The 15,591-nt window shown below is 57.5% G+C and overlaps 1 protein-coding gene across 1 annotated transcript in view; it reads right to left on the reverse strand.

The window, feature by feature from the left end:
* The window catches only part of LOC122910270 (zinc finger protein 555-like), a 28,643-nt gene extending 14,718 nt beyond the window's left edge, over window positions 1-13,925 (reverse strand). The window contains exons 1-5 of the mRNA XM_044254922.1: window positions 13,913-13,925; window positions 7,596-7,667; window positions 5,041-5,167; window positions 3,480-3,677; window positions 1,792-2,954 (exon numbers count right to left, since the gene is read on the reverse strand). Of these exons, the coding sequence (XP_044110857.1) occupies window positions 1,792-2,954; window positions 3,480-3,677; window positions 5,041-5,167; window positions 7,596-7,628 (1,521 nt within the window). The 5' untranslated portion in view covers window positions 7,629-7,667; window positions 13,913-13,925. The remainder of the gene's footprint in view (window positions 1-1,791; window positions 2,955-3,479; window positions 3,678-5,040; window positions 5,168-7,595; window positions 7,668-13,912) is intronic.
* Window positions 13,926-15,591: the final 1,666 nt, after the last annotated feature.

The following is a 15,591-nucleotide window of genomic DNA, read 5'->3' on the forward strand; positions in this document are numbered from 1 at the left end:
CCAGAGCACTACCGAAATCCATAATGATTTATGTAGCGTGTGTAGTTAGCTGTTTCATGCGCATCCCGGCCCCTCGCTCCATCCCGGGCCTGGCTACACAGTGACCCAGGCTCGCGGCAAAATAAAAACGTAGCGGGGGAGGGGATCCTTTGTTCGAAGTTATTAAGACTAACACAGCGGACACAGCAGAGTATCCAACCGACTGCAGAACCTTTCTGAGAGACACACTGGGCGACTGCATGTGTCCCCACCCACGAGGCTACCCCGCCTCCACCCTACGGGGCATATGGGCAGGAGGGCAGACCCCTCATCTTTCTTACGCACGGCCGCCTGGCACACGGAGTTCAGGTTCTCTCCAAATAATTGTTGCAGGCAGCGAGAGATCGAGACCGAAAAACTGCACCCGGGACACCCCCTCTGCTGGTCCTCAGGACGGGAGGAAAGTGAGACGCTGCCCCAGATGACACACCGTGCCCCAGCACACATTCCGCGTCCGGCTCAAGACCGTCCACAGACCCTTCAAGAAACATCCATCGGCCCAGTAGGCTCTACCCAGATTCCAGATGAGGGATCTCCACTGTGGAGAAAGGCAACACCGCCACTGTGATCGGGTTTCACTTAGCTGGAACCCGACCACCCTCCCCAGCTCCCCAGAGAGGGAAGATTCAGAGGGAAGTCAGGGGGCTCCCAGGGTAGAGTTTAGAAAACACAGCCCCCCGCGCCCCTGCGCCCAAATGGGGCACACACCTTGCCCAGCTGTTCAGGTTCAGATCCTGGCTCTGCCACGTTCCAGTCGTCTGACTTTGGACAAGTTACCTTATTTCTGTTTCCCCTTCTGTCATGTAGCGACGTGAACAGCTCCCACCTCACGGCCTTGCTCAGATTAAACGAGGAACCACGTGTACGAGCTGGATGAGGCTGGAAACAGAGCAAGCAAGCGACCAGTGAACGTTGACACCGATGCACACTAGAGCTCGTGGTCCCCACTCCGGCAGGTCCACCTCACAGCGGGGACCGCTCCCAGGCCACCCTAGGCTGCTCCACTTCCCCGTCCCAGGACCTACTGCACTGCATCCGCCCCAGCGTGGCGGCCACGGTCCTCCCTGACGGGTCAAAGAAACTTGACATCCCTCGGGGTCGTCTGATTTCGACTGACTGTCAAGACCGTTGCAGCACTACCAAACGGAAGGGCAGAAGGTGGAAAAATCACACACGATTGGGTAATTCTGACAGACAAATTCTGCTCCTTCCTCCGCATCCCTGTCCGGCCTCTGTGCCCTCGCACACACATCCTGACCTCCCTGGACAGAAGCGCACACACCATTTTGCACGCTTCATTTTCCACGTGGCACCCGAAGCTCTTTCTGTGTTGGCGCACATTCTGCTTCGCCGTAGCAGGGCACGAAACGAGGTAGGACTGAGCTGCGGGGCCAACAGGGGCAGGACGACGACGTAAAATATTGAAACAAAAATACTCATTTTCAAACAAAAGCGGAAACACCGTATCTTTAGTTTCAACAACTGAATCAATGCGACAATTCGCAGCAAAATGGCATTGCCTGTTAGCGTTCACGTGCATCGGTGCTCTCCAAAACGTCAGGCACCGGGCACGGCGCGGGGTTTATTTTCCCCAGTAAAGGTCCCCTTCTCAGATCTGGACCTCCCTGCTTCTCCTCAAGAACGTGGCCTATGCCTGCTTCCTTTCAAGGAGAACATCAGACGGGCAAAACCCATCCCCGCTTCCGTAGTGGACGGCTACGAGTCACTTCACAGAGCAGCACGCGTTCTCTAAAATCCAAGAAGGCGGCCGCTCTGATAGAAAGCTTTCCCGCAGTCAATGATTTTGTAGGTTTTCTGACTAGTGTGAGTTTTCTGGTGGGTGATGAGGGAGGAGCTCTGGCTGAACGCCTTCCCACACTCGGGACAGCTGTACGGTTTCTCTCCAGTGTGAGTTCTCTCGTGCCTCACGAGGGAAGACCGCTGGCTGAAGGCTCTCCCGCACTGAGTACATTCATAGGGGTTCTCACCGGTGTGCGTGCGCTCGTGTTGGTTGAGCGAGGAACGATCACTGAAGGCCTTTCCACACTCGTTACACTCGTAGGGCTTCTCACCAGTGTGCGTCCTCTTGTGCAAGATCAGGTAAGAACTCTGGCAGAAGGATTTTCCGCAGTCCTTGCATTTGTAGGGCTTCTCCCCGGTGTGAATCCTCTGGTGCTGGGTAAGAGACGAAATCCTGTTGAAGGCTTTCCCACAGTCACTGCACGCGTAGGGCTTCTCTCCAGTGTGAGTTCTCAGGTGCCGCGTGAGGGTTGAGCTGTGCGTAAAGGCTCTCCCGCACTCCTGACATTCATAGGGTCTCTCCCCAGTATGTATTCTCTGATGCTCACTCAGGGAATGCCTCCGATTAAACATTTTCCCGCACTGGTAGCATTCATAGGGTTTCCCCGCCGCGTTGTGGGTCGTAAGAGCCATACTATGATTAAATGACTCCCCACTTTCTGGGTACACACAAGTTCCCGTCCTTTCGTGCTGAGCAAGGGCACTGTCTGGGCTGATGTCTTTTCTGTATTCATTCCCTTCACGGGGCCTCCGGTCTGAACATCCCACCCGATGATGTTTTAAGAATGGATCGGCTACCAAACTCTCAATATCAAGATCACGGTCACGGAAACGACCTCCTCTAAAACCTCCTTGTGATAAAACAAGGTCTGAGCTCGTGCTACAGGTTTCCCCAAACGCGTGCCAGGCAGTGGCCTCCTTTGCAGCAGATGCCTCCGCCTGGGCGTACGCCATTTGCCTCAGAAGCTGGCGGGGGTCTTCGTGGTTCTTCTCAAGTTGACCACATTCCCAGTCTTCTCTGGGGAGCTCTCTGGCATCCATGCCACCGTCTGGTTCTTCCTCCAAAACCACCTTCTTGTAAACTGACTCTTGGCTTTTCAGACTAGTATCCAAATCTGAAATAAATTGAGGTGGGGAGAGGGAAGAAACTCTGACTTAATAACAGTGGGACAAACGTACTTCCAACATATGCAAGGCACATGTGAATTCATGTTCAAATATCGGCACTCAGCAGGGAAAACAGGAGAAGATCCTAAGGACAGGAAGCAGGGTAAGAAGCAGGACAATGATGAAAAACGGGAGAAAAATGTACATATAGTAGGAATGGCTCTCTAAAGGAGGGAGAAGGGGAACGGCAGAGGGAAAGAATCCGCAAGAAAGCAGAGAGGGAAGAGGCCTAACGAGAAACACAGGTGGTAGAGCTTCACGACAGAACTGGGCCGTCTCCTCTCCGCACCCACAGCGGGAGGCAGAAGCTAGTGCACAGGGCAAGGTTGCTGGAGATGAAGCGAAGGCATCTGAGAAAGTGCAAGCAAAGACCTCAATCTTCTCCTGACAGAGTCCGGGCCTCTGTGGAGAGATCTCGGACCGTCCCCAAGATGTCACCCCCAGTCAATGGCACATACCTGCCTGGCTCTCACCTGAACAGGAGGTTTGGGGAGTTCCTCGTGCCCCCATCCACACGGCTTCTCCTGGTTCCCGGTGGAAAGGCACCACTGGTAGAAAGAGTGGACACCCCACCGCTGGGGAAGGGCTGGTGGCCCGAGAGGCTTGTGCTGGGGAAAGTGTGCTGTCCCCATCGTCAACGCCTGTATCGGAACTCTGGTTCTGCAACGCTCCTGCGGGACACAAGAGTACACTGGAGAGGGGACGTGTGGACCCAGCTGGAGATCTTATTTTCCTAATTAAAAACCTGTGGCTGTTACAGTTCCCTGAGAAAGATCTACAAGCGGCCAGCAAGCACATGAAAAGATGTTTGACATCCTCAGCCATGAGGGAAATACAAATCAAAACCACAGGGAGACACCACTTCACACCTAGGGGGACGGGTACGATTATTTTTAAAAGCAAAAGCAGGGGGCCTGGGTGGCTCAGCGGGTTAAAGCCTCTGCCTTCAGCTCAGGTCGTGATCCTAGGGTCCTGGGATCGAGCCCCGCATCCAAATCCGACTCTCTGCTCAGCAGGGAGCCTGCTTCCTCCTCTCTCTCTGCCTGACTCTCTGCCTACTTGTGATCTCTGTCTGTCAAATAAATAAATAAATAAAATCTTAAAAAAAATAAAAAGCAAAAGGAGAAAGTAAGTCTCAGAGAGCATGTGGAGAAATCGGAATCCCTGCACTTGGCCGGTTGGACGGTGCTGTGGAAAACAGCTGGAGGGTCCTAGAGGAAGTAAACATAGAATCACCACCTGACCCAGCAATTCCGCTCCTCGGCATGGACCCCAGGGAGCTGAACGCAGGGAACTGAAGTGCTATTTGCCCACCCATGTTCACGGCGGCCGAAAAGTCAAAACAACCCAGGTGTCCATCTATGGACAAGCAGATAAATAAAATATGGTCCATTCCCAGGCGGGAACATGGTCCAGCCTCAGGAAGGGACCCTGACCCCTGCCACGGTGCCGAGGGACCCGAGGACACGGGGCTCAAGTGAGAGGAGCCAGACCCAGGAGGACATATCCCGCAGGTCCCCACTCCCAGGAGTCCCCAGAGGAGTCCTGTCCACACAGACAGAGAGGAAAGGGTGGGGGGGGGGCTGGGGGGTGGTCACCGCCTAGTGAGTATGGGGCTTCTCGTTCAGGTGAGGAAAAGGTTCTGGAAAGGGCACTGACGGTTATACAACGTCCTGAGTATAATTACTGCCGCTGAACTGTACACCTGAAAATGGACGAAGAAGGCAGATCTTATGTTCTACGTAATTTTACCACAAAGAAATTTTTTAATGATGACTCTGTAGCCAAGAGGACTCGGGACATTATCTCTGCCTAAGGGGCCTGATGCGTCTCAGCAGCACGGACGATCCTACACCAGAGAAATGTGGCCATTCTGTGTGTGGAAGAGACCGGTGCACCATGAGCCCCACGGGCACAGGAGCCACCGCCGCAGTGTGCACCCCACAAACCCCGCTTCCCAACCCACTCCCCACCCAGCGTGGACGCGGAGCGAGCGTGCACAAAGCCGCGGGAGAACTCGCGCTGTGGTCTCACCCAGGGCGGCCAGGTGGGCGCAGGTGTCCAGCATCACCTCTCTGTAGAGCTGTCTCTGCACAGAACCCAGCATCGCCCACTCCTCGCGGGAGAAGTCCACGGCCACATCCGCCCAGGACAGCGACTCCTGAAACAGCACAGCAGTTCCGCTCAAGAATGGCCCCTCCACCCGTGTGCACAGCCGCCGCGCAGAGGGAAGCGGCCCACCTGGAAGGGGCGGCAGCCCAGGGTCAGACTCCACCAGTGCACGGGCAGGACTGGAACCTGTGGCCTATCGGTTGTTCTTGTTTTTAAGATTTTTTATTTATTTGTCAGAGACAGAGAGAGAGACCACAGGCAGGGGGAGTGGCAGGGAGAGGGGAAGCAGGCTCCCCGCGGAGCAGGGAGACCCCACACCAGGCTTCATCCTTGATCCCACGACCCTGGGATCATGACCTGAGCGGAAGGCACGAGCTGGACATTTGATGGACTGAGCCACCTGGGTACCCCAGTGTTCAATGTTTCTGTTTCTTCCACCCAGAAGGAAGTCAGGACACAGGACCACAGAAGTTAGATAAAGTGGGGGCTCCCGGGAGGCTCAGTGGGTCAAGTGTCCCGCTCTTGATGTCTGCTCAGGTCACAAACCCCGGGTTGTGGGATCAAGGATCGAGTACCACACTGGGCTTCCCCACTCCAAGTGGAGTCTACTGGAGATCGTCTCCCTCTCCCTCTGCTCCTGCTCTGCGTGCACTCGGCTCTCTCAAATAAATAAAATCTTCTTCAAAAACTTTAGGTCAAGTAGGAAAAAACAGGCCTTTTCAGGCCAGCAGCTGCTGCTGCAACCTCCCCAGGGCACCCCCCTACATCCCCCCTGCCCTCTTCCCGGACGGCTCTCAGGTTAAGCCTGCACCTGCTGAACTCAGTGCAAGGCTTTGAGTCAATCTGTGATTAAATAAAAAGGGAAACTTTTTTTAAAAAAAGATGTTATTTATTTATTTGACAGAGAGATCACAAGCAGGCAGAGAGAGAGAGGAGGAAGCAGGCTCCCCGCCAAGCAGAGAGCCCGATGCGGGGCTCGATCCCAGGACCCTGAGATCATGACCTGAGCCAAAGGCAGAGGCTTAACCCACGGAGCCACCCAGGCGCCCAGGAAACGGTTTTAATGGCTTCGAACTTCGTGGCTAATATGTACAGGTGTACAATTAAAAATGAGTGTGAAATATCACTTCCTGGTTTTTAAATATATTTGTTTTTTTAAAGATTTTATTCATTTATTTGACAGAGATCACAAGTAGGCCCAGAGGCAGGCAGAGAGAGGAGGAAGCAGGCTCCCCGCTGAACAGAGAGCCCAATGTGGGGCTCGATCCCAGGACCCTGGGATCATGACCTGAGCTGAAGGCAGAGGCTTAACCCACTGAGCCACCCAGGTGCCCCTATTAAATATATTTATAATAAATAAATATTATTTATTTAAAATTATGATAAATAAAAATGTATATATTATTGTAATTCCCCAATGAATCACCTCAGACAGGGAAGATGGGAAAAGGTCCCCGTGGGACACAGGTTCGTGGCTTCTTGCTGCCTGGTGAGGTTAAAATGGAAGCTCTTTAAATACTAAAAACAAGTCTCCGTGACTCGTGATTTTTATGACTTATATCTATGGGAGAGCAACGTGGAAAGAGAGATGATCCCAGCTGGAGAAGTACCATTGGGGTTTTAAAGACGCAGGTCTGAGCTGCTAAGGGGTTTATGATCCCGCGTGGCCTGGACAGACCAGGACCCCCCAGCCTGACCACCCAGGTCTGAGCAGCTCCGTTTACGTGCACGTGGAGACAAGAAAAGAAGGGCCACTGTCTGGCCCTGGGGCAGCTCCGCTTTGCTGCTGCCAAGGGACAAGCCGCTGGCTGTCTGCGGCCCTGACCTCACAGATCCTGGGGCCAGCACCGGCTCCAAGCTGAAACCTCACAGTGTCCCCAGGGACTCTGCCTGCCTCAAGGGCAGCCAGGCTGGCCTGAAAGCAGGTGTGCCTGCGATGACCAGGACTTCGATGTGGGGGGCCAGAGCACACTGAGGCCCTCTCCCCAGGTGCCCCAACCGGACAACGTCACAGATACTGACTGGACATCAGGGTTACTCACAAACGTCCACAGGAAAGGACTTGTTCTCTGAGGGACCACCTGAACCCAAGTGGCCAGTCTGCTCTGTATTTCTGACGCAGACATGGATCACGTTCCCAAAGCTATGACTTAGGGGACAGGGACCCTGCCTACCGCTCCCCACAGATGTGCTGTCCCAGCTGGTGGTGGCCTCCGTTCCCCGTCTCTCTCTCTCTCTCTCCTGAGGCTCGTGCCCTAACAGGCGGCTTCCCATCAAGTGCAGCTGTCCCCAGGCTCTAAAAGGCTGATCCAGCCTTAGAAAGGAAGGGACCTTGACCCCTGCCACGATGCGCAGGGACCCAGAGGCTCACGGGCAGTGCTCCCTCGCTTCCCACATAGCAAGACATGCAGATCCAGTAGGAGCGCTTCCCCTGGACGCCCAGGACATCGTCAGGGCCGGACGAAGCCCCCACTCACCTGGAGTCTGGGGGACTGGTACCCAGTAGCCATTCTCTTCTCCTGGGAAAGCAACTTCCAGAGCCCGCAGAGCTGTGGGAGGAGAAGAGAATGTGAGGCCCAGGCCCAGGTCTGTCCCCAGCCCCCAAATCCTGGACCCGGGGATCTCTGCAGGTGTCCCCCAGCACAGAGTGTGGTCAACAGAAGCCAGGACAGAGACCATGGGCCTTCACGGCTTCTTAACCCAGGCTCGGACAGAGACCGAAGGTCTTGGAAGCTTATGAAATGCACCCATTCCATTGCAAAGCAGTCTGTGTCAATGTCCTGGGGCTACTGAAAGAGAAGACCCCACACTGTAAGGCTTACGACCACAAGTTGGATCAAGGTCTCAGGGCTGTGCCGCCTCCAACAGCTCCCAAAGAGGGTCCTTCCTGCCTACTCCAGGTTCTGGGCATGCCAGCTGGCCCTGGGCTTGTGGCCACGTCCCTACAGTCTCTGCCTCTGTGGTCACGTGGCTGTCTCTCGGTTCTGTGTCTCTCTTCTTAACAGGACACCAAGTCCTTGGATTAGGCCCACCTACTCCAATATGACCTCAGCTTCACTAACAACATCTGCAAAGATCCTATTTCCAAATAAGCTCACATCCTAAGGTTCCGGGGGACACGAGCTCTGCGGAGGACACCATTCAACCCGGCGGGACCACCCAGGCTCAAACTCGGGATGGCTCAGTTCCGAAGCCCACAGGCACCCGGGCCCCGGGCACGTCTCAGATTTGTGCAGCCTTCCCGCAGCCCGTCCGGCTCCCCGGACCCTCTCCCCGAAATATATTGCTGTATATATGGCCCAACCAAAGCTGGGTCACCCTGAGCCCTCCTTTCAGCCAGGCTATGGCATCTGGGCTTCTGAGTTCGGGTCTGCGTCACCCAGTTTTAGCAGGAGCCCCTGCCCTGTGTCCGATCCTCCTGGAGCCGCTGGCTAGTCTCTCTAAACCCCAGCCAGGTCGGGGGGGGGGCGGCCACCCAGCCTGTCTGCATCACCAGCCCCATCACTTTGGTTTGGCCAGAGCCCCCGGCCCCGATGTGTCCTCTTGGCGACTGCGCACCCGCTGACCCCTCCTGCTCCCTTGCCACAAACCCCCGCTTGGCCACGCTGCGTCAGGGACAGAGCCCAGTCCCACCCGGAGGTCCCTGCCCCCTGCCACGGGGCCTGAACAGGTGGTTTCCAGCGTGCTGAGTGCCCAGCGCAGGCCCTCAGTGACGACATCCTAAAGTGGTCCCCACTGAGTCCCCCCCCCACCACAGGAGAGCGGCCTGCCCCCTCTGGGTGACGTCACACACGCGTAAGGGTGAAATTCTCACACACACTCACGAGGAAGGAATGGGAGCCATTGACTGGACACTTGGGAGGGGCTCGATCTGGATTCCCGGATGAAAACTTCAAAAAAACCCGCCTGCCCCCCATTAGCAGAAAATCACCCCAGGAACACCCCAGTAGCAGACAAGAACACTCCCTGCAGACAAGACCGTCACACTCCGCACACACTCCGTCCCTGGGGAGACTCCAAGGACAGGCGGGACGTCGGTCATGCCTCTGAGCACGTGGTTTAACACCCGTGTGAACCGTCCATGCCCGTCCTCCAGGAGGCGGAGCCTCGCCTCCCTCCAACCCCGCCCTCGGTGTGGGTCTCTCAGTGACTTGCTCCCAGCAAACACTGTGGGTCAGGGAGGACACGGTAACCTCACTACCCGAGAAACCGGTCAGAACCCCAGCCCCCCCCACCGAACCTCACTACCCGAGAAACTGGTGAACCCCAGCCCCCTCCCCCACCGAGCTGGGCGATCAAGGCTGGAGTCACCAGCGACGCGGCGTGGCCATCAGGTATCCCCGTCCCCACAAACCGTGACCCCAGTGACCCCACAAACTCAACCCATGGGACCGCCTGCGAACACCGGGCCATGCTTGTCCAAAGCATCGAGGTCACGAAAGACAAGAAAAGTGTGAGAAACGGCCACAGACTGGAGGAGCCTGAGAAGACGAGGCGATGTCACCAAAGGTCCTATAGGGCCCTGGATGGGGTCCCCGGGCCACGAGAAAGACGGTGGTGGGGCATCTGGGGAAATCGGGGAAAGTCTGTGCCCTAGATCACAGAGCAGAAGCAGCGTCCATCTCTTGGGTGGCTGACTTTTTTTAATCATGTGGGGCAAGAACACCTAACGTGGGATTCCTCCTCAGGCTGGGCCTCCGAGGTCTGGGGCAACCCCGCGCCCAGCAAGCCCGGGGGCCGTTCTCCCCACGGCAGCTGTTCGCTTCCTGTCCCCATGCCTCGGGGGCGGCTGCCCGAGCTCCGTACTGCAGGGTTACCGCGGTCTGCGGTCTGCGGTCAGCGATGATGACTCCCGGGCCGCTCGGATGCCGGCCTGCGTTTATCGGCAATAAGGTATTTTTAACTTAGGGCACGCACGTGGTATTTTTGGACGTCACGTGACTGCACACCCAACGGACAGACTCCGGGACAGTGTAAACATAAGTCGTATATGCGCCGGGAAACCAAACAACGCACGTGACTCGCTCTGTCGTGGGTGGCCCAGAACCAAACACGCCACGTCTCCAACGCAGGTCTGTATGCACGTGTCTGTCGTTCGGGGCTACACGGCGTCCCCTCCAAATTCGTACCTTTAAGTGCCAACCCCAGGACCTCAGAGGGTGACTGTCTTTCAAGATATGGCTTGTAAACAGGTAATTAAGTAAAAATGAGGTCTTTAGGAATGGGCCCTGGTCCCATAAAACTGGTGTCCTTATAAGAAGAGTGGACCGGGGGGCGCCTGGGGGGCTCAGTGGGTCAAGCCTCTGCCTTCGGCTCAGGTCATGATCCTGGGTCCTGGGATCGAGCCCCGCATCGGGCTCCTGGCTCCGTGGGGCGCCTGCTTCTGCTTCTCCTTCTGACGCCCCCCCTGCTTGTGCCCTCTCTCTCCCCCTCAAAACGAATAAATGAAACCTCTTTTTTAAGAAAGAAGAAAAAGAAGAGAGGATTAGGACACAGACAGACACACAGGGCAGGGGAGAAGACGGCTGTCGGACGCCAAGGAGAGAGACTTCGGAATGAAATCAGCCCTGTCGATACCTCGACCTTGGGCCTCCCGCCAGGACAGGGAGAGAACCGCGCTCCGTGGCGAGCCCAGGCCCCGCACACCGGTGCTTCGTGCTTTTAAGCCTTCGCGGCGGGCCGGGTCTGTACCAACCCGCTGGCAGCGATCCCGGCTGCGAGACAGGCCGGTGGGGGGAAGCTGGTGATGGGTACGGGGGCCTCGGTCCCGTCTCTGCAACATGCTCCGAGTCAGCCATTAATTCACAACTAACCCTTGCACACAAACAGCACCCTCCCCCCAGAAAGGACTTCAGACGAGACCCCTCACACGATCGAAGAAGCCGGGCCGAGAGCCAGCCCGAGGGGAAGCTGTGGGAAGGCCCGGGGGACCCCGCGTGCCATCTGCTGGCCGCTTCCGTAGACCCCAAGTCCCTTCCAAGGACAGAGCTCCAGGAAAGACACTCCTGCCAGGGCGGTACCCAGAGGACTGAGCAGCACACGGAAAGATGCCCAAGGCCGCGAGTCATCGGGGAGACACAGACCCAACGGCCCCGGCAGGACGACTAGCGTCGGAAAGGCAAGAGCAGGGGTCGGGGAGGTCGGGGAGAGATGGAGACCCCGGCACCACTGCTGGGCACGGACAATGGGGCCGCCGCCGTGGAAGACAGTCCGGCGGTTCCCTAGATGGTCAAACGCGGTTAACACGGGACCCAGGGATCCCACTCCGGCTCTCGGCCCGAGAGAAACGGAAGCACACGTCCACACACACTTGTTCACAGACGTCCACGGCGGCGAGACTCACAGTGGCCCAAAGGTCTGTCAGCGGATGAACGGGGTGCTCTGTCCACACAGCGGATTGCTAGTCAGCCTTAAAAACAACCGTAGCCCCGACAGGTGCTGTGTGGACGGACCCCGGGCCCACGACGCGCAGGGAGGGGACCAGACACAGGAGGCCCCACGGGGTGTGAGTCCACACGTGTGACACGCCCAGACCAGGCCCCTCCACGGATGGGAAGCAGATTCGTTTTTGCCAGAACAGGGCTGGGAGGTACCGGCTCACAGGTTTCTCGGGGGATGATGAAATGTTCCAGAATCAGACCCGGTGATCGCCCAGCGCTGTGCACAGACTATACGTCCCCGAACCGCACACCCGAAATGAACGACCCGTCAGGTACACGGGTCGATCTAAATAAAGCTATTACAAAAGACACTAACAGGCCTGACAAAAGAGAAAAGCTTGTCAGCAGTTAAATACGTATGACGGTGTCTGTGGAACACACGTGTCACAGCCGGCAAGGGGACGGAGAGCTGGGGAGGACACACCCCAAGGGCACCACAGAGGACTGCGGCAAGGCCCGGAGCTGGTTAAGCTGTCCAGGAGGACAGGATCCGCGACGCTAACTTCTTTACCAACCATTTATGAACTTGACCTGAGACAAAGGAGAACAGAAGCTGGAAACCTTAACGGGGGCGGCAGAGAGGATGAGCCACGGAATTCCCAGAGAGCAGACTCACTGGGCCTGCCTGGTCTGGGGGGCGGGGCAGGGGCCGGGGCGGCCGCACCCCCGGTGAGTCTCCGGCAGGACACACGCGCTCTGCCCCAGCAGGCACTGCCGAGGGAACACGGCCCCGCCCTGCGTCAGGTCCTCTGTACGACGGGGTCAGGCCTGACCCTCCTGGACGCGGGAAGGTGACCTTCTTTGCAAACAGGAAATTTGATGCGGTGACGAAGTCGTCCTGGAGTCGAGCGGGCCCTGATGCACGGGGATGGACGGTGTCCTTGGAGGAGACACAGACACACAGGGACGAGGCCATGCGGCAACGGACACAGAGACGAGGGACAGCTCCTAGCCAAGGGACACCCAGCGCTCCTCAGAAGCTAGGGGAGGAGGGAGCGTCCTCCCCTCCGTCCCCCGGAGGGAGCGGGCTCTGCGGACCCTTGACTTCGGACTCCGGCCTCCAGAATGCGTGAGCAGAGGTTCCTGCTGCCTTGGCCACGCAGGCCGGGATGCAGCCGCCGAGGACACGGAGGACACCGACAAACGCCAGCGGCGGGACAGGCAGGGCTCCTGGTCCCCGCCTCAGCTTCACGCGGGGCCGAACGCCCCTACCTCCCCATCCCCCACACTGCGTGCGTGGGGTTCCGTCTTGGCTCTGGGGACTCTGACTGCGGCTCCCGGAAAGGGGCCCGGGTCCCCAGCACCCCCCAGCCCTCCCCAGCCCAATCCACCGCCGCCCTCCCGCGGTTCCAAGATCCTCCTCCTCGGGGTGCGCATTAGGGGCGTGGCTAAGGTCAGGGCACCGGTGGTCGCCAAGGCCCTGACCTCACCCACGCCATGCCAGGAACCCCCCCCAGGGCGACAAGGACACATGTTCCCGGGTATCACCCCCAGTCCCAGAAGACATCCCCTGGATTCGGGGACTCCACCCGCCCCAAGACGCCGTGTGCCATCCTGAGCGGCTCTCCGGTGGCCCTGGGACGCTGGACACCCTGAGGGCAGTGGGAGCGGGGAGGAGGGGACACGGGCCCTGGCAGTGGGGCTCCCTGCTTCGCGCTGTCTGACCCGCTGAGAACGTTATTCTGCTGAGCTGTAAGCGGGATCAGACTCGGCTCGTTCCCCTGGGCGCTGTGGACACTGGGGTCGCGGCACTCTCTGGGGCAGGGCCGCCCGCGCTGCGGGTCCGAGCAGCACCCCGGTCGGTGCCAGGCGCTCCGCTCCCCTGCACGACAGCCACCACGTCCCCAGACACTGCCCCGGGGGCCGGGGACAGGCAGAGTGGCCCCGGGAGACCCCGGCTCCGCACGACGTCCGGGCGTCCCAGCCCCGCTCCGCCGTCAGGAGCAAACAGGTTCACGGCGTTTCGCTTCAAGTCCGGCCTGACCCGCTGTCGCCCCCCCAGCAGCGCGCGCCCCCGGGGTCTCGCACGCGGGCTCCCCGCGGGGGAAGGTTCTGGGAGCTGGGCGACCTTGCCCACGGTCCCGGCCGCCTCCCGGGAACGCCGAGGCCCCGTGCCCGGACCCCCGCCCGGACCCCGCCCAGACCCCCGCCGGGACCCCCGCACACCTGGCGCCGGGCGCTGCTGGCCAGGAAAGCGGCTGCCCGGCCCCGGGGCGGGCGCAGGTGCCACAGGGCGCGCAGCGCTCGGACGCCACCGGCTCCCACCCCGGCCCTCCACGCAGACGCGGTCCCCACGCCACCCCCGCCCGCTAACTCCCTCGGGCTGCGCCCCCTGCCCCGCCGGGTTAACTCACGCTCCGCGGCTGCCGCCCCCGCCGCCCCCGCCGTGCGCCCAGGCGGACTCCGCAGTGCGCCTGCGCCGCACACGGCTGGGAACTACAAGTCCCAGGAGCCGCGGGGGTGGAGCAAGGGTCCATCGTCCCTCTGGGGGCAACGAGAGGACTCACAGCGCCCTCTGCGGGTGGGCGGTGTCTCCGCAGGACGGAGAGGCTTCTTCGAGCCCCTGCGCACAGCGGCAGACGCGTCCCGGACTGAGCCGGTCCCTAAATGAGGGAGAAATTGCGAGTCCTGTATTTAGCACGATGCCTGAGGCATAAAGATTTGCCTATTTATTAACAAGATGTGTAATCCAATTTTTACTTGGCAAAACTGTTCTGATGACATTTATTAGTAATACTGACAGGTTGATTTGTTATTAATAATACGTTGAAATAATAAAAAGACGATAATTAATGTTAACGTATCATAGATTCATACTATATAGTGTTATGATTGGCTGTGCTACTCTGTATAATACAGTAAAATAGAACCACCTACTGATAAAATATCAATAAATTATACAAATATTTGATGAATTAACCATTTTAAAAATTACGGTAATGATTATTGGCCCAAGCCATGACATGTATTATACGTCTTTCTGTATACTATTGTTCTCCAAATTTTCATTTAAATTCTGGTTAGTTGCAGTACAGTGTAATACTGGTTTCTGGAGCAGAAGTCAGCGACTCTCGTCACTTACCTACAACACCCCGTGCCCATCACAGGTTCGTCCTTGATGCCCATCACCCACTCAGCCCCTCCCCCGCCCACCTCCCTCCATCAACCTTCAGTTTGTTCTGTATGGCTAAGAGTCTCCTGTGGTTTGCTTCCCCTTCTTTTTTATTTCTTCCTAGATGCTTATTTTTTGTTTCCTAAATTCCACATGTGCGTGAAATCCTACGGTAATTGTCTTTCTCTGATTTATTTTGCTCAGCGTAGTACACTTTAGCTCCATCCACGTTGTCGCAAATAGCAAGGTCTCGCGTGTCGCCGGCCGAGTCATACTCCGCTGTGCATACATCCCACCGTCTTCCTCCGTGCTCACTTGACGCACATCCGGACTCTCCCCATAGTGCGGCAGCAGTAGGCAACGCTGCAGTGTACGTATGCCTTTGAAGTAGTGTTTTTGTATTCTTTGGGTAAATACCTAGTCCTGCCGTTGCTGGAGGGCAGGGCAGTTGTTTCCACCTTCTGAGGACGCTCCAGGCCGCTGTCCAGGGGGAGGGCTGCGGCCCCTTTCTCTTTCCCACTCTTCCCCTCTCTATGCAACACCCAAGCCCTGTGCTGTGTATCTTTTCTTTACAGAAGAGATGGGGTCCCCTGAAATGCAGAGATGTTGACAAAGCGTCCTGATCGCCAGGTGCAGGCACAGGATTAGGATCTTTTCTCCAGGGCTCCATCTTACTTGTCCCAAGCCTGAACTGCGAATCGAGTCTTGAGGTGGTTTAACCAGAATCAGCATCAGGAAGAAGGTCCCATGGTTGGATGAATTTGTGTCCCATGTGGCCCAGACCAACCCGTCAATAAGCATAGAGTGTGTTAGGACTGAATATTCGCGCCCCCTCCAACTCACAAGTGCACGGCTGATCCCCAGGGTGATATTAGGAAGCGGGGCCTCTGAGAGGTGGTTATTAGGGGGAGCCGCCACCGA

This window comes from Neovison vison, chromosome 6 (genome assembly GCF_020171115.1).
Source record: "Neovison vison isolate M4711 chromosome 6, ASM_NN_V1, whole genome shotgun sequence".
NCBI lineage: Eukaryota > Metazoa > Chordata > Mammalia > Carnivora > Mustelidae > Neogale > Neogale vison.